This window comes from Austrofundulus limnaeus, unplaced genomic scaffold (assembly GCF_001266775.1).
Source record: "Austrofundulus limnaeus strain Quisiro unplaced genomic scaffold, Austrofundulus_limnaeus-1.0 Scaffold276, whole genome shotgun sequence".
Lineage (NCBI taxonomy): Eukaryota > Metazoa > Chordata > Actinopteri > Cyprinodontiformes > Rivulidae > Austrofundulus > Austrofundulus limnaeus.
Window position 1 is genome coordinate 226,212 of NW_013952678.1, and position 15,494 is coordinate 241,705.

General features: G+C 39.4%; 2 protein-coding genes across 4 annotated transcripts in view; one reads left to right on the forward strand and one right to left on the reverse strand.

Moving 5' to 3' along the window:
• Positions 1-637: 637 nt before the first annotated feature.
• LOC106526428 (thioredoxin) lies at positions 638-3,630 on the forward strand. Its single transcript, XM_014021038.1, has 5 exons — positions 638-745; positions 1,916-2,020; positions 2,305-2,364; positions 2,652-2,717; positions 3,344-3,630. The coding sequence occupies exons 1-5, from the start codon at positions 722-724 to the stop codon at positions 3,404-3,406; spliced, it is 318 nt and encodes a 105-aa protein (XP_013876492.1). The 5' UTR covers positions 638-721; the 3' UTR covers positions 3,407-3,630.
• Positions 3,631-3,675: 45 nt separating this feature from the next.
• Positions 3,676-15,494, reverse strand: part of svep1 (sushi, von Willebrand factor type A, EGF and pentraxin domain containing 1) — a gene marked incomplete in the record, with an annotated part of 133,423 nt that continues 121,604 nt past the window's right edge. For 2 of the 3 annotated variants that reach the window (XM_014021032.1, XM_014021036.1), the window contains 8 exon segments: positions 3,676-3,949; positions 5,444-5,537; positions 7,039-7,134; positions 7,457-7,552; positions 9,136-9,306; positions 12,794-12,976; positions 13,710-13,886; positions 14,772-14,954. In XM_014021032.1, the coding sequence (XP_013876486.1) occupies positions 3,919-3,949; positions 5,444-5,537; positions 7,039-7,134; positions 7,457-7,552; positions 9,136-9,306; positions 12,794-12,976; positions 13,710-13,886; positions 14,772-14,954 (1,031 nt within the window). 3 annotated transcript variants of the gene reach the window in all.

Consider the following 15,494-nt stretch of genomic DNA (forward strand, 5'->3'; position numbering starts at 1 on the left):
TAACTCAGATTACTAAACTAGCACTCAGCAGCTGCACATTTCTATAACCCAGGGTGTTAGCAGAGATGAGCTCTCTTATTCTAGTTAATTGTCAACAGTTTTAGAGCAACACACTGTGTGGATATTTTATGTGTGCTRTATGCTGCATGTTGTGACTCTAGATGTGGGACTGGACTGTGTCTGAAACAAATCAGAAAAAAGTTGGAATTGAACAAATTCAACTAAATCTTTGTTGAAATACAGACCTGATGTATTCACTCTAAACTGATTGTTCCTTTAAGATAACAGAAGAATTTTTCATAACTATCTTTAGGCTATAAATCTGCTTTTTGAGCTTCATTGATTTTATTTGGCAGTAATATTGCATGTACATACACATCTAATAATATTAGTACTTGGATAAGACAAGAAAGTGAGAATCACTTATTTCCATTGTGGTCCAAAGCTTGTTTTAGTATTGTTTTTATATTGTGTAGATTATATGGATAATWACATGAGCAGAAGTCYCAACTAACWGCTGGATCATTAAAGTATGCCATATTCTTGGACGCTTTTATTTTCTAAAGGAAGAAACGCAACTTCCGGTTGGGGGTTGGGCTAACGGAGGAGCCTTGATAAAGTTCGGGTCCGCGGGGCGTGTTTTACTGACGGCAGCTTTCATCCAGACGTCACGGTTTGCTGCTCGAGTCTTGTGTGGAACACGCGTTCTGAAGTAGCAGTCATGGTTCGCCATATTGAATCTAAGGTAAATGTTGTTTTATTTTCTTACATGCTAACGCTACATTGTGTAGTGTGAGATGGTTTAACATACAAACCAGTTTTCGATCATTTCACTGGTTGTCGCTTCTGTCTGCTCGGGAGGCTCGCGCCTCTCCGCCTCCTCTGTCCCGCTCATAACTCTTATTATGTCCTCCTCCCGGTCCCACAATCCGGCTTATTGTGTGTTATTTTAGCGCTGAGCTGCCACCATCTTCATCTGGAATGTATTGGCTAATGACGTAAAAGCTGTGTTTATACTATTCCTCCGCGTTACGTGACCGGTGTTGTGTCAGAAAAAGTACCCGTCGTAAAATGCGGTCGAGCGTGAGTTAGCTGGACTCACTGTCACGTTTCCACCGAGTTCTCCTTCAACATTACGGTTGATGGAAGCAGGTCTCCGAGTCGATACTTCGTCCAAACGATGCTCCATACTTACAGATAAGGGTTTAGTTGTTCAAAGCAACGTTAAAGCATCTGAAACAACTAGTTAGCTAGCTCCAGACCAGAGCCACACTCAGCAGCGGGCCTCGGGACGCCTGGCCTGGGCTGGTGGGTGTGGGTGGTGGGAGCGGTTTTGTCCCACAACACTGCAGTTGGGTTTTGAAGGCCACAGGCAAGACTTTGTCAACTTTTCCCCTTAAACACAACTTTATTAGTAAATATTCTGTCACCGTTTTAAATGTATAGAAATAATAATGAATAAATAATAATGTTGATGCTGCCAGGCTCTGAAAACATGCGACTTCCTCATTCCTGGTGTTCATCTGGAAATCAGAGCAGGCCACTTCCGGCTTATCATGCTCGTTTTGGAAATGGCACAGATGTATTTCATAATTTTAGCATTATTCAGAAAAAAATCAGTTTGGGATTCTGGGAGCTTTGTTGGAGTTAAGGAAATGAAAAAAGAAATAAAGAAAGAGGCTGTACCTGATACACAGGGAACTGCTGTAAAGGCGTTATCTGGTGCCCTTGACTCATCCAGTCACAGCCAATTAAAGTATCAAAGGTAGTTTTAGTAGGGCATGAGAAAATGATACAACTTACAGCATATATACCCAGTAAAGGAAGTCAAAACATTATTTGGGTCACATTGAATGATTAGTTTGAACCTCACAGTTCCTTTTCTTCCCATCCTCTCTCCATTCACCCTCTTCAGGATGAGTTCGATGGCGTTCTGTCCGGGGCAGGAGGGAAGCTGGTGGTGGTGGACTTCACAGCTACGTGGTGTGGTCCCTGCAAAGCCATCGCTCCGTTTCTTGATGTAAGTATGTGACTGAGATGTTCAAGTTACCTTTTATCTWATAAGGTGTTTTCACTCGATTCCATCCACAACAGAGGAAGTGACACATTGAGTTAATAATTTAGAGAAAAAGAGATGAATGTGAAATTGTTTGGAGGCGGAGCTTGTTGCCAAGTATATTTGTTAGGTCTTTTTTTTTACCCACCTTTTTAAAGAGGAGACTCCTGCTGTGTGGCCAAATGTGATGACTCTACRGAGTGTTGTTTTTTTCCCCTTGCATATAACGTCGACTGATTGTCTTGCAGGAACTGGAAAAACAATTTACTGATGTGATTTTCATAAAAGTGGACGTGGATGATGTTCCTGTAAGTATGCCTGTGTAATTTAAGACCTAGCTGGCACAACTGTCTGCAGAGTAGAGATGGGTCTCTTTACCTTTCAATAAGTCGTTTAAAATTTACTTTTCCTCCCTACTTCCATAAATGAAATGCGTCCTCCACCATGGAACAAAACATTAGTTTTAATGTAAAATCTTGTCATAAACACCTGTATTTAAAGAATGAATCGAGAGCTGTGATTTGCAGCCAGTGGAATAAGGGTTATATTTATAATAATGTTTCTATGTTTAAGTACATGAATCTGGTCTCTTTAGGACGTGAGCTCCTCCTGTGGCATTAGCTGCATGCCTACATTCCAGTTCTACAAGAACRGACAGAAGGTGAGTTGAAGGACTCGAAACGCACCATAAACTGATTGTTTTTATCTTTCACACATCCAGCAGCATCGATGGTTTGTGGTCACTGGACGTTTTATGGTTGTGGGCTCGTGTTCATGTGAGAAGGGAACTAGTGGCATGTCTGTAGCTTTCTTACTTTCGATTAACRTTCATTTTTTTTACATTAGTATTTCTGTCGCCTCGTCAGATTTCCATAGTCTGGAAAAAAAAAAACCTCAGGTTGTATTTTCTGTTAAAGCAGTCCAATCTAATGAGAGGTTTAAACTGATGCTTTCAACAAATCAAACTCCAGAGCCATGGTTTCATCCAATCAGATTGGAGCAGGTCTTTCTGGTGTACAGTTCAGTGAGACCCTGAGTGAGCAGACGTCTCCTGCCACACTTCTCTCCTGAGCTAYCTGCAACTTTATGTCTAAAACCTAACATTAGAAAAAAATCAAGTCAAAAGATCTTATTTTGCTTTAGCCCATGTTTTATAGAAAATAAACGCCACACAAGGAATGCTGGAAAAGTTTTCTTAAATGAGATTCTTAGTTTCTCTTATTTTTGTCTAAGTAGTAATAGTTTCGTAGTAACWGGGTTTTCTAACCTGCTTGTCGTGTTTTTCAGGTGTTTGAATTCTCTGGCGCCAACAGAGACACATTAAAGGCCAAAGTGGCTGAGCTGCAGTAGACCACAYTGTTCCCACCTGAGCAGCACTTCCTGTTGCATCTGTTCACCATCCTGGTTCCATTTATTCCACTGTTCCTGTACCAACTGCCTTAATAACTGGCCCACATTAAAACTCCAACCTCATGTGGTAACTCTGTGTTACATGTCATAGACCTCCAGAGAACGTCTGTATTTTATTTTTATTCCCAACAAGGTGGATTTAATAAAGGAATTACTGACTTTGACGTCGTCCTGACTTTAATACGAAGCAAATGATCTGAAGCTTTCAGTGGCGTTTATGCTTTATTAAAAACGTGAATAGTTTACACATATACACTGAACMGTCACAAAGAGTTTTTACACATCGTACAGGTATATATAGCAGCAAATGTTTAATACTGTTGAGTCTTTATATGAAGGTGAAATACAGCTTTAATTTACAAAAGTTTGCAGAGATGAGTGGGTGGTTTGGCTTTAAATATACAAGAATTCTCTTTAGATGGTTCACATGGAGGCGAGTAAGACCTTTAATTTTAGAAGTGGTAGTACACTGATTTCCTCTTCCTGTGAAGACAAAAAAAAAAAAATACATAAGGAAAAAGCAGAAAGTTTATCAACCCTTTATACAAAACTAGACCAAATGTTCGTCTCTGGATTTTAGAAGTGAAGCCAGGTTTTTATTTTTTTTGCACAAGGAAAGTTGAGTTTTAAGCCCCGCCTACTCCCCCTCACAATCATGGAGTCACATGATCTTTCATCTGAGCAGGACAAATGTAATTACAGGTTAATATTTCAACATACAGCAGCAGACAGACAAAATCTAAGGTTTGTCTTGCCCACCCCAAGTGTAATGTTTCATACGTGGAGGGGGCAGGGCTTAAAACTTCCCCGTCCACTGGTCTCATTCTGGCTTCTGGTTGGATGTCTATAGTTCTGTATAAACCAGGAGTGTCCAGTCCTGGTCTGGAGAACCTCTATCCTGCTCCAACACACCTGAGGTGTAAGAATGGGTGAACAGGCTTCTGTAGAACTTGAGGTGATTCAGCCACTGAACCAGGGAAGTAATTAAAACAGATACCTTTATGTTCCCTACAATAAAATGAAGGCACTTAATTCTCATGAAACTTTATTTTCTCTGCTAATTAAATATTTATCCAAGATTATTTCAGTTTTTAGAAGCCTTTTCAGGTCTTACAGTGCTTACGTCTGAATAATTTTTATTACTTTATAGATGGTTTCAATGATCTCCATTCACTAATATTCATTGTTTCACATCTTCTAAACATCAAATACTGCATTAACTCTTGGTGGGGTACACTACTATTTGTAACCMTTTACTTATTTTACTGAGTTAACTCATTTTTGTATCTAGTTTAAAGATCAAGCTGCACAATAACTGGAACTGAACTGATCTTTAAACGTACTGATGTAACGGTACCAAGCTGCTCGACTAAAACAGATTTCTTGTTATGTGGGAGAAACCGGTTGTATGTTTTGTGTAATATATGACTGCACAGATTACCACAGGGCAGGGAGGAGTCAGCTCAAACTGGTTCTGTGGTTTTTTGTAGAAATGCAGCTGTCTTGTCTCATCCTGGATGATCTGACAAACAATGAACAGCAGAGCACCTCTCCCTGCTGCTGCTGCTGCTGCTGCTGCAGGTGTTTAGAAACTTTTTACTCTTAAAGGGGGATAACGTATTTTCCAGACACATAGTTCAATACCCAAAATCAAATAACTATGTTACAGTTGTTATTAAAATGCCATATATATCAAAAATTAATTTGAACGACTTGAAATTAGCCYGTCTCTTTAAGAACCACCTACCATTTCTGACACTCCCACTTCAGCACATTTTCAAACAATGCTTCAAGCCATTTACAACCTTTCATAAGAGCGTTGTATTTTGCAATCTGAAAACATCTTGGGATAGTTTTGGTGAGAGCATGAGACCAGTTACCCTGTTCCAACACTAATCCTCCTTTCATCCTGATAAAACATTATTCCACATTCAAGATTCAGATTATTGTGCTTTTTGTTATTTTGTGCGACGTCACCTGGAGCAGTTGTGTCCACTCCAGCCTGGACTGCAGCTGCATCTGTTCGGCCGGATGCACCGTCCTCCGTTCAGACACGGCGACGAACACACAGCTGCGCAGGAACAAGCAGAAAAACCATCCGAACGTTTCATCAGAAGGAAATGAGATCGATGAGCTTATTGTTGTCATTACTGATGAAATGGGACCAYGTGGGTCCTGGTTTAACAAGTCATTGATATTACAGGATGTAACTGTGATGTTGTTTATCTGCTAAAAACTCATTAAGAAAACATTAAAAAACACACTGACAACTCACCTCAGTTTATTCTGGCAGAGAGACAGGTTAGACCTGATCACAACAGTTGTAGCTGGCTCACTGAACTAGTGTTTTACTCAAACCTGGTCTTAAAGTGCCTGTGACATCAAATTTTGTAATAAACATGAATATGTTTAATTGAAAGAGAACATTGATAACATATTGCAAAACAAATTTCACGCTGCTGTGGTGAACAGTTGTTGAGATATAAGCATGTGAAGAAACAGGAAGTGATGYCAAAGGGGAATGTCTGCATGTAAACAGAGCGATRCGACCATAATTASAGAAGAATCTRATGTTTCTTTAGATTATTTTGAGTCACTTTCAGAGATGAAGAGTTTAAATAAGATTGTTTCAATAAATAAAGACCAGAGAGTTTCTTTTCTTAAAGAGTTCCCCTTTTATGTCACTTCCTGTTTCACTTTGCTGAGCCAAATTCAAGAGAAAAAATGCCAGTTATGAAACAAAATGGGTAAAATCATGTTTATTATGCTAATTTTCTTAAATATAAAGATGTTTTATTTGACTTTTTGTATTTKAAGGATAAGCATGTCACAGGCCCTTTAAGACTACTTTTAGATGGTCTCGTCTCAGACTCAACTGTATTTGTACTTGATCTTATCTCRATYTCGGACATTGAGGACTTATGATTTTATTTCAAGGCCACAACTGTGAGAATATCATGAAATTGCCAAAATATTGTCAAATTTATTTGTAACATCTTTTTTATAATTGTATGCGAAAGGTACTGATTCAAATCTAAGCATGATTTATTGCTAATTATGTATTTTTGTTATCGCTGTCACCCATCCCCACCCCCGTCACTCGCATGTGGCTCTCCAAGAAAGTGACTCGTGGTTGTCTGGGAGCAAGAGAAGATGTCTGCAAAATCTTCAGTGATACAATCCGGCTACATAAATAATAAATAATATATTTATAAAACAACATCCAGAAGACAGCAGTGACGTTAAGCTTTATTGTAACTTAGAAAAGAAGCACAAAGAAAGGAAAGCTAAGTGATGTTAGCAAAGCTAGCTAGCTAACATTAGCAATTTGCCTCTGCACCAAAATTCTTCACCCGACCCTCACACTAAATATTAGCCATAAATGTTAAATACAGCACACTTTATTTAATGATTAACTTCTCAAAGTTTCATTAAAGGTTCATGAGATATTTTGCTAACAACACACTGATAAAGACATTGCAGCTTCACCTTCAGCACCAGGATGTAAATAAACCAACAGAGCTATCTGCAGCAGGTAATACAGAAGCTGAAACCTTCCTACATGAACTCACCTGTGTGACAGCGGGTGCCCGTCCACCCGGGGGGGCACTCACACTGGTAGGGGGCCACACAGTGCCCTCCGTTCAGGCACGGCAGGATGCAGATGGCTGTTAATAAAGGAGTGTAAACAGGAAGTTAATCGACTTATTCATAGAACACATTAAATAAATAAATAAATAAATAGAACGTGGAATGCATTCTTCTCTGTTTTTAATGTTCTTTATTCATTTATTAAACCTTATAATCTGACACACATTAAGCTTTTAGATTCCTTCTATAAAGAAGCTGTAATTTAATAAAACAGGAGACAGAATCTGTGATTTTCTCTGCTGAGACCCTTAGTGTTAAATCTGTTTTGTTGTGTTAAACGCTCAATGAGCTGGGGGGAGTCCTGGGTTGTTGCCAGGCGTTTGAATACTTTATACTTACGCTCCTCACAGAGCCGACCCATCCAGCCTTCAGGACAGGCACAGATGTTGGGCCGCTGACACACACCTCCGTTCTGACACTGCAGCCAACACACCGCTGAGGAGCGAGACACAAACAAAAAATACATTTAAGTTTGGTGCATTTATTCAGATTAGAATGTGCTGCACAGGATCCAGACGACAGGTTTTAGTGCCTGAGGGACGTTATGAAACTTCATGCACACAAGCAAAAGCAGATTGATTTCTTTAAAAAAAAAGATAAAAACCTGATTACACAGCAATGCAGACAGGCAAAGAGCAAGCTCAGCAGCTTCTGAGGGAAAGCTTTTTTGGACCCTGCTCGTTTCTCGTGTCTAATGTTTGAGCAGATATTTGCATTTCATTCTGCTGGATACTGATTACATTTTCTGATCCTCTGTCTGCCTCCGAACATGGAAATTAATTCAGTTCTGTAAACGCAAATGCTCTTTTCTAAACACATTTGTTCACTTATTTATTACCCTGTTGTTTGTGCTGGAAAATGAAAGACATAAAAAATATCTTTCTTCTTAAAATGGAAGCATTTTGATGCAGCCTGTCAGAGCTGGCATAATTATCACATCCTTTTCTTACTGTCAGAGTCACAGTACGGTTCATACCTCTGCATGTTCAAACTGTATGACTAAATTTCCTCAGAAAGAACGTTTGTTTATTTTCTCACACAAAAACACTTCCTGGAAGGTTTGTGGTAAAAAAAAAAAGTAAAAAATACCAAAACAGAAAATGACTTTAGTAAAATTGAATTTCACTGATAAGAATAGTGCTTACCGGTAAGTAAAAGTCATGCTCACACTAATCGGTAAAAGTAAAAGTATTTTTACGCACACTCTAATAAATGAGTTGTTGAGTTTACTAAACCAAGTAGTGTTGGCTGTTTTTTCTTTTAAATAAACTGAGTGAATTACTTTACATTTACTCAGCTCTATTTAGTGAAACAATTAGACATAACTTGGTTAAGTAAATTCAACACTTCATTTTAAGAGTGCATAAACAACCCCTTTAATGAGTTCAGTCATGTTTAAATTTGTAGGGGTGCAACAATACAGAAAATTCAGGATTCGGTTTGGTTCGATACTTTAGTCTCACGGTTCTATATTTTTTCGATACAAAAAAAGAGAAATATCCATGCCCTTTTTTAAATTTGTAATTAATTAAAATTAATTATGAACATTTGTTTAACCTCAAAAGTACAGTTTTTTAATTAAATATTGCTGAAACAGCAAGTTTCTCAGTGGATCTGCGCTCAACAATGCAGCCTAGGTGGAGTAGTCGAACACAGATCCACTGATCCTTCAACATAGAGCATCTTCAGAAGACAAGTTGATAAAGTAAGTTTTAAAAATCTGTATTGTTCGATACAAGTGTGTAGTGAACCTAAAGCACTGTATTGAATGGTTCAATATGGGTACATGTATTGTTGCACCCCTAATATATATGTTTCTGATCAAWTTTTCTCAGTTTTAACAGGCGATGAACAAATATTGCAGACAAGTTCWGAGCAAAGCAACAGCAGTTTAGCGTAGCGTTAAAAAGCTGCAGGATGTTATTTGCTGTTATTTGCAGAAGAGACAGAGTCAGAGCAGGGAGTGTCCTCAGGGGGGGAGTGGGGTGGGGACAGTCCCCCTTCGGCGTCCCCTCTACCTCTGCACGTGGGCGGCGGCGTCCAGGTGCCGTTCTCCTGACACCTGCTCTTTCCGACGCCCTCCATGGTGAAGCCGCTGAAACACGAGTACGTCGCCACGTCCCCGAACTGGAACACGGCCCCCCGCACCACCCCGTTGGCCACGTGGAGGGGGGCGCCGCAGGACACCCCTGCACAACAGCCCAAATGGAACGACCCAGGAGTTACTCACCGTGYCTTTGTGGTACTTGTCAGTTCATTTGCATTTTTACTTTCATTTTGAAGCTTCTTGGTGTATTTTTTCCTTTTAGCAGTCACATAAAACTCCTACAAGCCCTTGTGTTTTAGTTTTTGTTTGCCCMCACATGAAAATCCCCACAAAGCTTTGAGTTTGTGATAACTGAATGAGTCAGGAGTGGACTTCCTCTGAGTTGCCCCTGAAGTCTGTGATTTTCATGCAACAAATGTGTCGCTGCTGTGCATCAGTTTAAATACTACGATCCCTGAAAAGGACACGGATAAACATGCATAACATGAGAACAAACAACATGCAAATACAAGCAAGGAGCCATAGCAACCTCAGCACAAGAACTCATGACTGCTGCTCCTCACAGATCAAAGTGTATCAGACAAAGGTTGCCATAGAGCGGCCTGTGATCAGTTCAGTGTTTGACGCAGCCTCATTTCTGTTGATTGAAGCTCATTCAGGAACAGAAACAATTCACACCTGAGTCACAACAAGCAGCTATGTGAGTTAAAACAAGTGGTGCAGTGAGGAGAGCATGCAGAGGTGTGCACAGTCATTAACTTACAACATTATTATCATTATTAAGGTCGTACATCCTTATATTGATCRTAGATACATCATTACTTAATATATTGTTTATGAAGAAACTTTAAATTTAATTAAATGTAATAAGAACAGTTTTGCCATGAATGAGTTTTAACTATTACAAAAATATCTGAAATGTCTGTCGAATGAGTAGCTTGAATCAGGGCTTGCAGCCCACATAATGCGCAYTAATAGGCTGGTTACGTCACTGCTCCACTTAATGAACTCCTCCTCAGCCAGCCCTCAAAACCYCCAAATGAAGGCTGCATCTGACTATTCTTAGGAGGTGATGGTATCCCAGGATTCAYTGCACAGTCATCAAACTTTACAGGAAAAAGAAACCCTCATAACGGGGTAGTGCGTGGTCAAGCAAACACATGCCCTCCATCTAAAAACTAGACGTCTCATTTAACAGTGGTTATATTCAGCGGACCTGGACTTCAAAGGGTCTATTTGGGCTGCCACCCCTGAATTCAGTGTTGCCAACTTAGTGAATTTGTCACTAGATTTTCCAAGTTTTAACAGCTAKCGAGAAATCTGTGGTTTTATTGGAGACTTTGGTGACTGCCCTTTCTTTAGCCCCTCCCCCTTTCCACGGTCCGACTCACGGGAGCTTCRCGTAGCTGCAGTCAGTGCAGAGAGGAGACCCTCACRAGCAAGGGCGTAACTTTGTRCTGAAAGTTGGTGGGGACGCACYGTGGGGGACRGGGTCTGAAGCACCCACAGTTGTGTGACCAGGTTTTTCTGTTGYTCATGTCTTCAGTGTGTGCTCAGTTTAACTGTCTGCACTCGTTGATAACTGAACACCAAATGTTTCTGTTGTGATGCAGTAATACTCAAACTATATTAACTGAGATTATGTTCACCTTCATTCARCCGTGTACTGTACCAGTCCTTTAAACTCACTGAGAATACAGTTTGATAATCAGCCATAGTTTCATACAGAGACACACAGGTGGAGCACAGGTGTGTTGGTTTATCCTCTCACTAAGTCTTATAATGTGTGTAAAGGACACACTGGAGGGGGGTCTGGGGGTCCTCCCTCAGAAAATTTTGAATAAAATTAGAAKYTATTTCCTGATTTCTAATGTATTTTAACAGGTTGTTAAAGATACTTTTACCTACATAAATAAACACCTGATTTAATGACTGRAGACAGATTCTTCATTAAACTAGTTGCATCGTCCTGTTTTTAAATTCAGTTATAACTCAGATAATTAAATTAATGTGACAAATTATCCCAAACAAGCTTAGAGGAGGTTTTTACATTTATTTATAAGATCAATATGTGGATGTTTGGAACTGATTAGAAGCTAATGATGGATGAATTGACAGATTTATTTACTGACCTTTATTTAACTGGGAAAATCCCAATTATGAAAACTAATTTCTACCACTTCCTACAAATACAAGTTAAATTTAAATAAGCCGATCACTTTTATACAGGTCAAAATAAATCGTTAAGCCTGCTATAGATTATGTCTTATTACATTAAGTTCACACAGCTGACTAGAATGTACTCAAAATAACATTTACCATCAACAGATTAAGTGTTATGTTTTTACTGCCACCTGAATTCAGTCAGCTTTAAAAAGTCAAGAAAATAACGTGTAAATTATGAAGCTAGCAGATTAAATTAGAGAAATAATCTGTGACTTATGAATGTAAATTATAACAGGGAATCAATAAATATCATCAGAGTGGACCTGGACTCAATCTTAGCATTAAAATACAGTTTAACTGATTTAAAAAAACACCTCAATAATAGATAATGTCATCACTAAATGATTGCTAACATTAGCTGATAGATAACTAGCAGCAAGCTAACTTTTCATAACTGTCCTGTCCTACTTTTTGACTTATTTTTGGTCATTTGTAAAGAATAAAGTTTTTCCAGGAGCTGGACGTTATCAGACCATTACCTGTTCCAGTAGCTCTGAAGCTCTGACCACCACGTTGTTTTACAGCAGGCAGTGAGCCCCCCGCGTGTGTGTCTGTGTGTGCGAGTGTGTGTCTGAACTTCAGAGAAAAGGAAAGGAGGGGGTGAGGGGGATGGTGTCGCAGGTTCGAAGTAGCGCTCCTGTATGGGATGAGAAGCACTAGCAGGAGAGGGGAGGGGGCGCAGCTAATTTTTTTTCCTTCAGAAAAAGGTAGACACAGCAGTTGCTGCTGCCTACTGTCGGGAAACGTAGATGCACGCAAAGGAAAAAAGATGTGCGAATATTGGTGGGGACTGTCCCTGTTCGGCCAAAGTTGGTGGGGACATGTCCACACCAGTCCTTCAGAAAGTTACACCCTTGCTCACCAGCAATGCTTGGCAGATAAATATTTTCTGAATGGAGYGGGGTGGGCACGAGTGCATCACTGTTTGTGTGCACCCCCTCGTAATAGTCTCACAGAATTTATTTGTGATGTGGGTCTAACTATTAAAAATCATAAACTTTCCTTTGATTTACAGTTMAAAGCATATTTCTAATGTTTTTGCTTATTTTTCTTCTCTCCTCTCCAAATATGTACTTTAGGCGATGACGTCATTTAGCAACTTCCAGCAGGTTTTAGGACAGCCAATAATGACTTTTCTTAATGAAGACATGGCAACAGCGCCTGAATTTWAACACAGCTTGTATTTATCATGAATTATTTTCATTTGTCTGCTAACCAGTAGTGTTATGTCAATAAATGTTGGTTAATTGTCACTTTATTGTACTTTATTAYGAGTTTTTTAAACAGTTAAGATTTATTTTAACAAAACTTATATTGTAAATGCTAAAATGCTGTCAGAAAAATGAATGCAGGGATATTTTAAATGTGGTCTTCATCTTGTTGATTTCAGACGTAGTACCTACGTTCACACACAGAACTGAGGGAGGTCCAGGTCTGGTCTGGCCTGCAGGTGATGGTGCCGCTGCCTTTCACCTGCTGTCCCTTGGGACAGGTAACCCTCACCGACTGTCCAACATGAAACTCCTGCTGGGATCTGTTAACGCGAACGTCCTCCTTCCAGCCCGGAGGAGGTGGGCAAGACCTTGCTGTGAGGGACAGAAACCATGAAATAAAGTGATGTGGAGCACTGTGACCCCTAAAACAAAACAAAAACACCAGAACTATTCAAAGCTTGAYAKGTAACAAAGGTCATGATGTGAGGCRGGGACAGTTAAATGATGTATGTACAAAAAATGTTCTTATGTTACTTTATTTCATGTTAGCCATCTACTCTGTGTGACTTTTATAAAAAGCTCTGAAGAGGMCAAAACTACATCCCTCAAAAATATTCACCGAGCCCTTCTAACCGCCTACCTCTGTAAATTATTTTCTACTTTCCTTCTGAAGCACTGAGTCATTTTCCACATTTAAATCCTCCCTTAAAACCTGTTTGGATCCTACAAAACCACTGYCTCTTTGTTCAGTTAGCGGACATTCTTTAGATAGACATTAATTTGTTGTGACTCGTTTCATCTTTACTGTGAGATTTGCATGCTTTATTAAAGTCATTAAATTCAACTCTTCAAACAAATCCCAGCTTTAAAGATTGTTTGACTCAAGCCCACGACCTAAAAATAAGCCCTGAACCTGACCAGAYGAGGCGAGGCGACTAACCGGTTGATGTTGTAAAACGGATTAGGAAACTGAAGGAGTGTGTTTGTCTGTGTGTTGCAAGCGTTTGTGAAAACACAGCTGTTGGCCCAGTGCTGGGAACCTGCAGCAGAGCAGGAAGTCAGATGCTGAAAGTGTGTGTAAGAGAGARAGGCACAGATTTCTTACCTTGACAGGTGGGGAAAGTGGAGCTCCAGGTGTTCCTCCCCATACACATCACCAACTGGTCTCCCACAAGGCTGTAGCCTTGATCACACTGGAACTCCAGAGCACGCCTGGTGTTCAGGCTRTGCTCCTGAACTTTACCGTGCAGCAGCTGTTTGGGACCCTCACAGCCACTGATCACTGGAGAATAAAAGGTGATGAAGACTACAGTCGTGTGGAAAAGAMCCTGTTACAACTGCAGGGTTTTACAAATCAAGACATAATAAAATGGACCTGGTCTTTWTCTGTGTCTAAAATGATTAAAGTGCCTGTGACATCAATATTTTGTAATAAATATGAATTTATTTTTGGAAAGATAATATTAATAACATATTGTAAAAAAGATTTCACACTGCTGAGATGAACAGTTGTGGAGATATTTGCATTTTCAGTAACAGGAAGTGATGTCAAAGGGGAATGACTGAATGCAAACAGAGCGTTGCTACAACAGCCAATAACAGACTGTAGAGAAGAATCTGATGTTTCTTTAGATTGTTTTAATCATTACCATAAGCATATAAGAAAGAGTCATAGTTCAAATAATACTGTTTCAATAAACAAAGACCAGAGAGTTTTCTTTGTTTTGTTAAAGAGTTCCCCTTTGATGTCACTTCCTGTTTCACTTTAGCTGAGGCAAATTCAAAAGAAAATATGCCAAATATGTAACATAATGGGTAAAATCACATTTATAATGCAGATTTTCTTAAATATAAATATATTTTCTTTGATTTTATTTTGTATTTCATGGATGTACATGTCACAGACACTTTAAAACCGAACTTCAAGGGAACAAAATTAGATTTTTCAAATCTAACCTAAAAATCTGTAAAAAAAAACCCTTCATATATGTAATCATTGACTGTAACTGAGTGTGTGTGTGGTGTGAGTAGAAAGTAACCTGAAGTGTTATATTTTTTGTTTTTGTTTTATTTTTGTCTATCACATGTCCTTACACAGTGTGTAAAGCACAGTTCTTACTTCTCATGACTGTATGTGAATTAAATGTTAGAACTCAAAGCGTCACACCTTCACATGTAGGAGCTGGTAGGCTCCATGAGCCRTTCGACAGACAGGTGAGAGTCTTAGAGCCGACGAGCTGCAGCCCAGCGTTGCACACATAGCTGACGTTGCGCAGGTGAGCGTCTCCTGTCGCCTGGAGCTGTGCATTTTTCACTGYGGGCGGAGCCCCGCAGGAGAGGACGGACGAGGCTGAGAACAGATGTAAACAGGTGTCAGAACATGGAAGTGAAACAACCTGAATGTTTAACATCACAACTCCTGTCACTTCTTATCTTCTCAACCAGCGTGGCTTCGTTTATTCAYGTTTCTTCCTGATGACAGCTCAATTCTACAGCTGTCGTTTAGGTTTCAAAGAGCTTTGGAGAGGGCGTGGACGGTCCACAAAGACACAAAATTCATTCACCACACAAAGTAGTTCCTCCTGATAAACAATGTTAATTGCTTTTTTACAAAGCTTGCCATGTTTTGTTTTGTTCTATGTGTTTTTTTAACTATTTTGACCGTATTTTTTTGCACTCATTTACAGTTATAGGGCGGCACACATTGTCGCCCTGCATTTGTCAGTGAATTCATCATATTAATATAWATCAAAATTGAAACGCATAGTTTGCCGGGATGTTTTTTTTTTTTTTTACTTTTAAAAATTTGAATCACTTCACATGATGTCTTCCCCCCATGTAATTTTGTTATTCTGGAGAATTATTGCAGGATCGTTACTCAAATTTATAT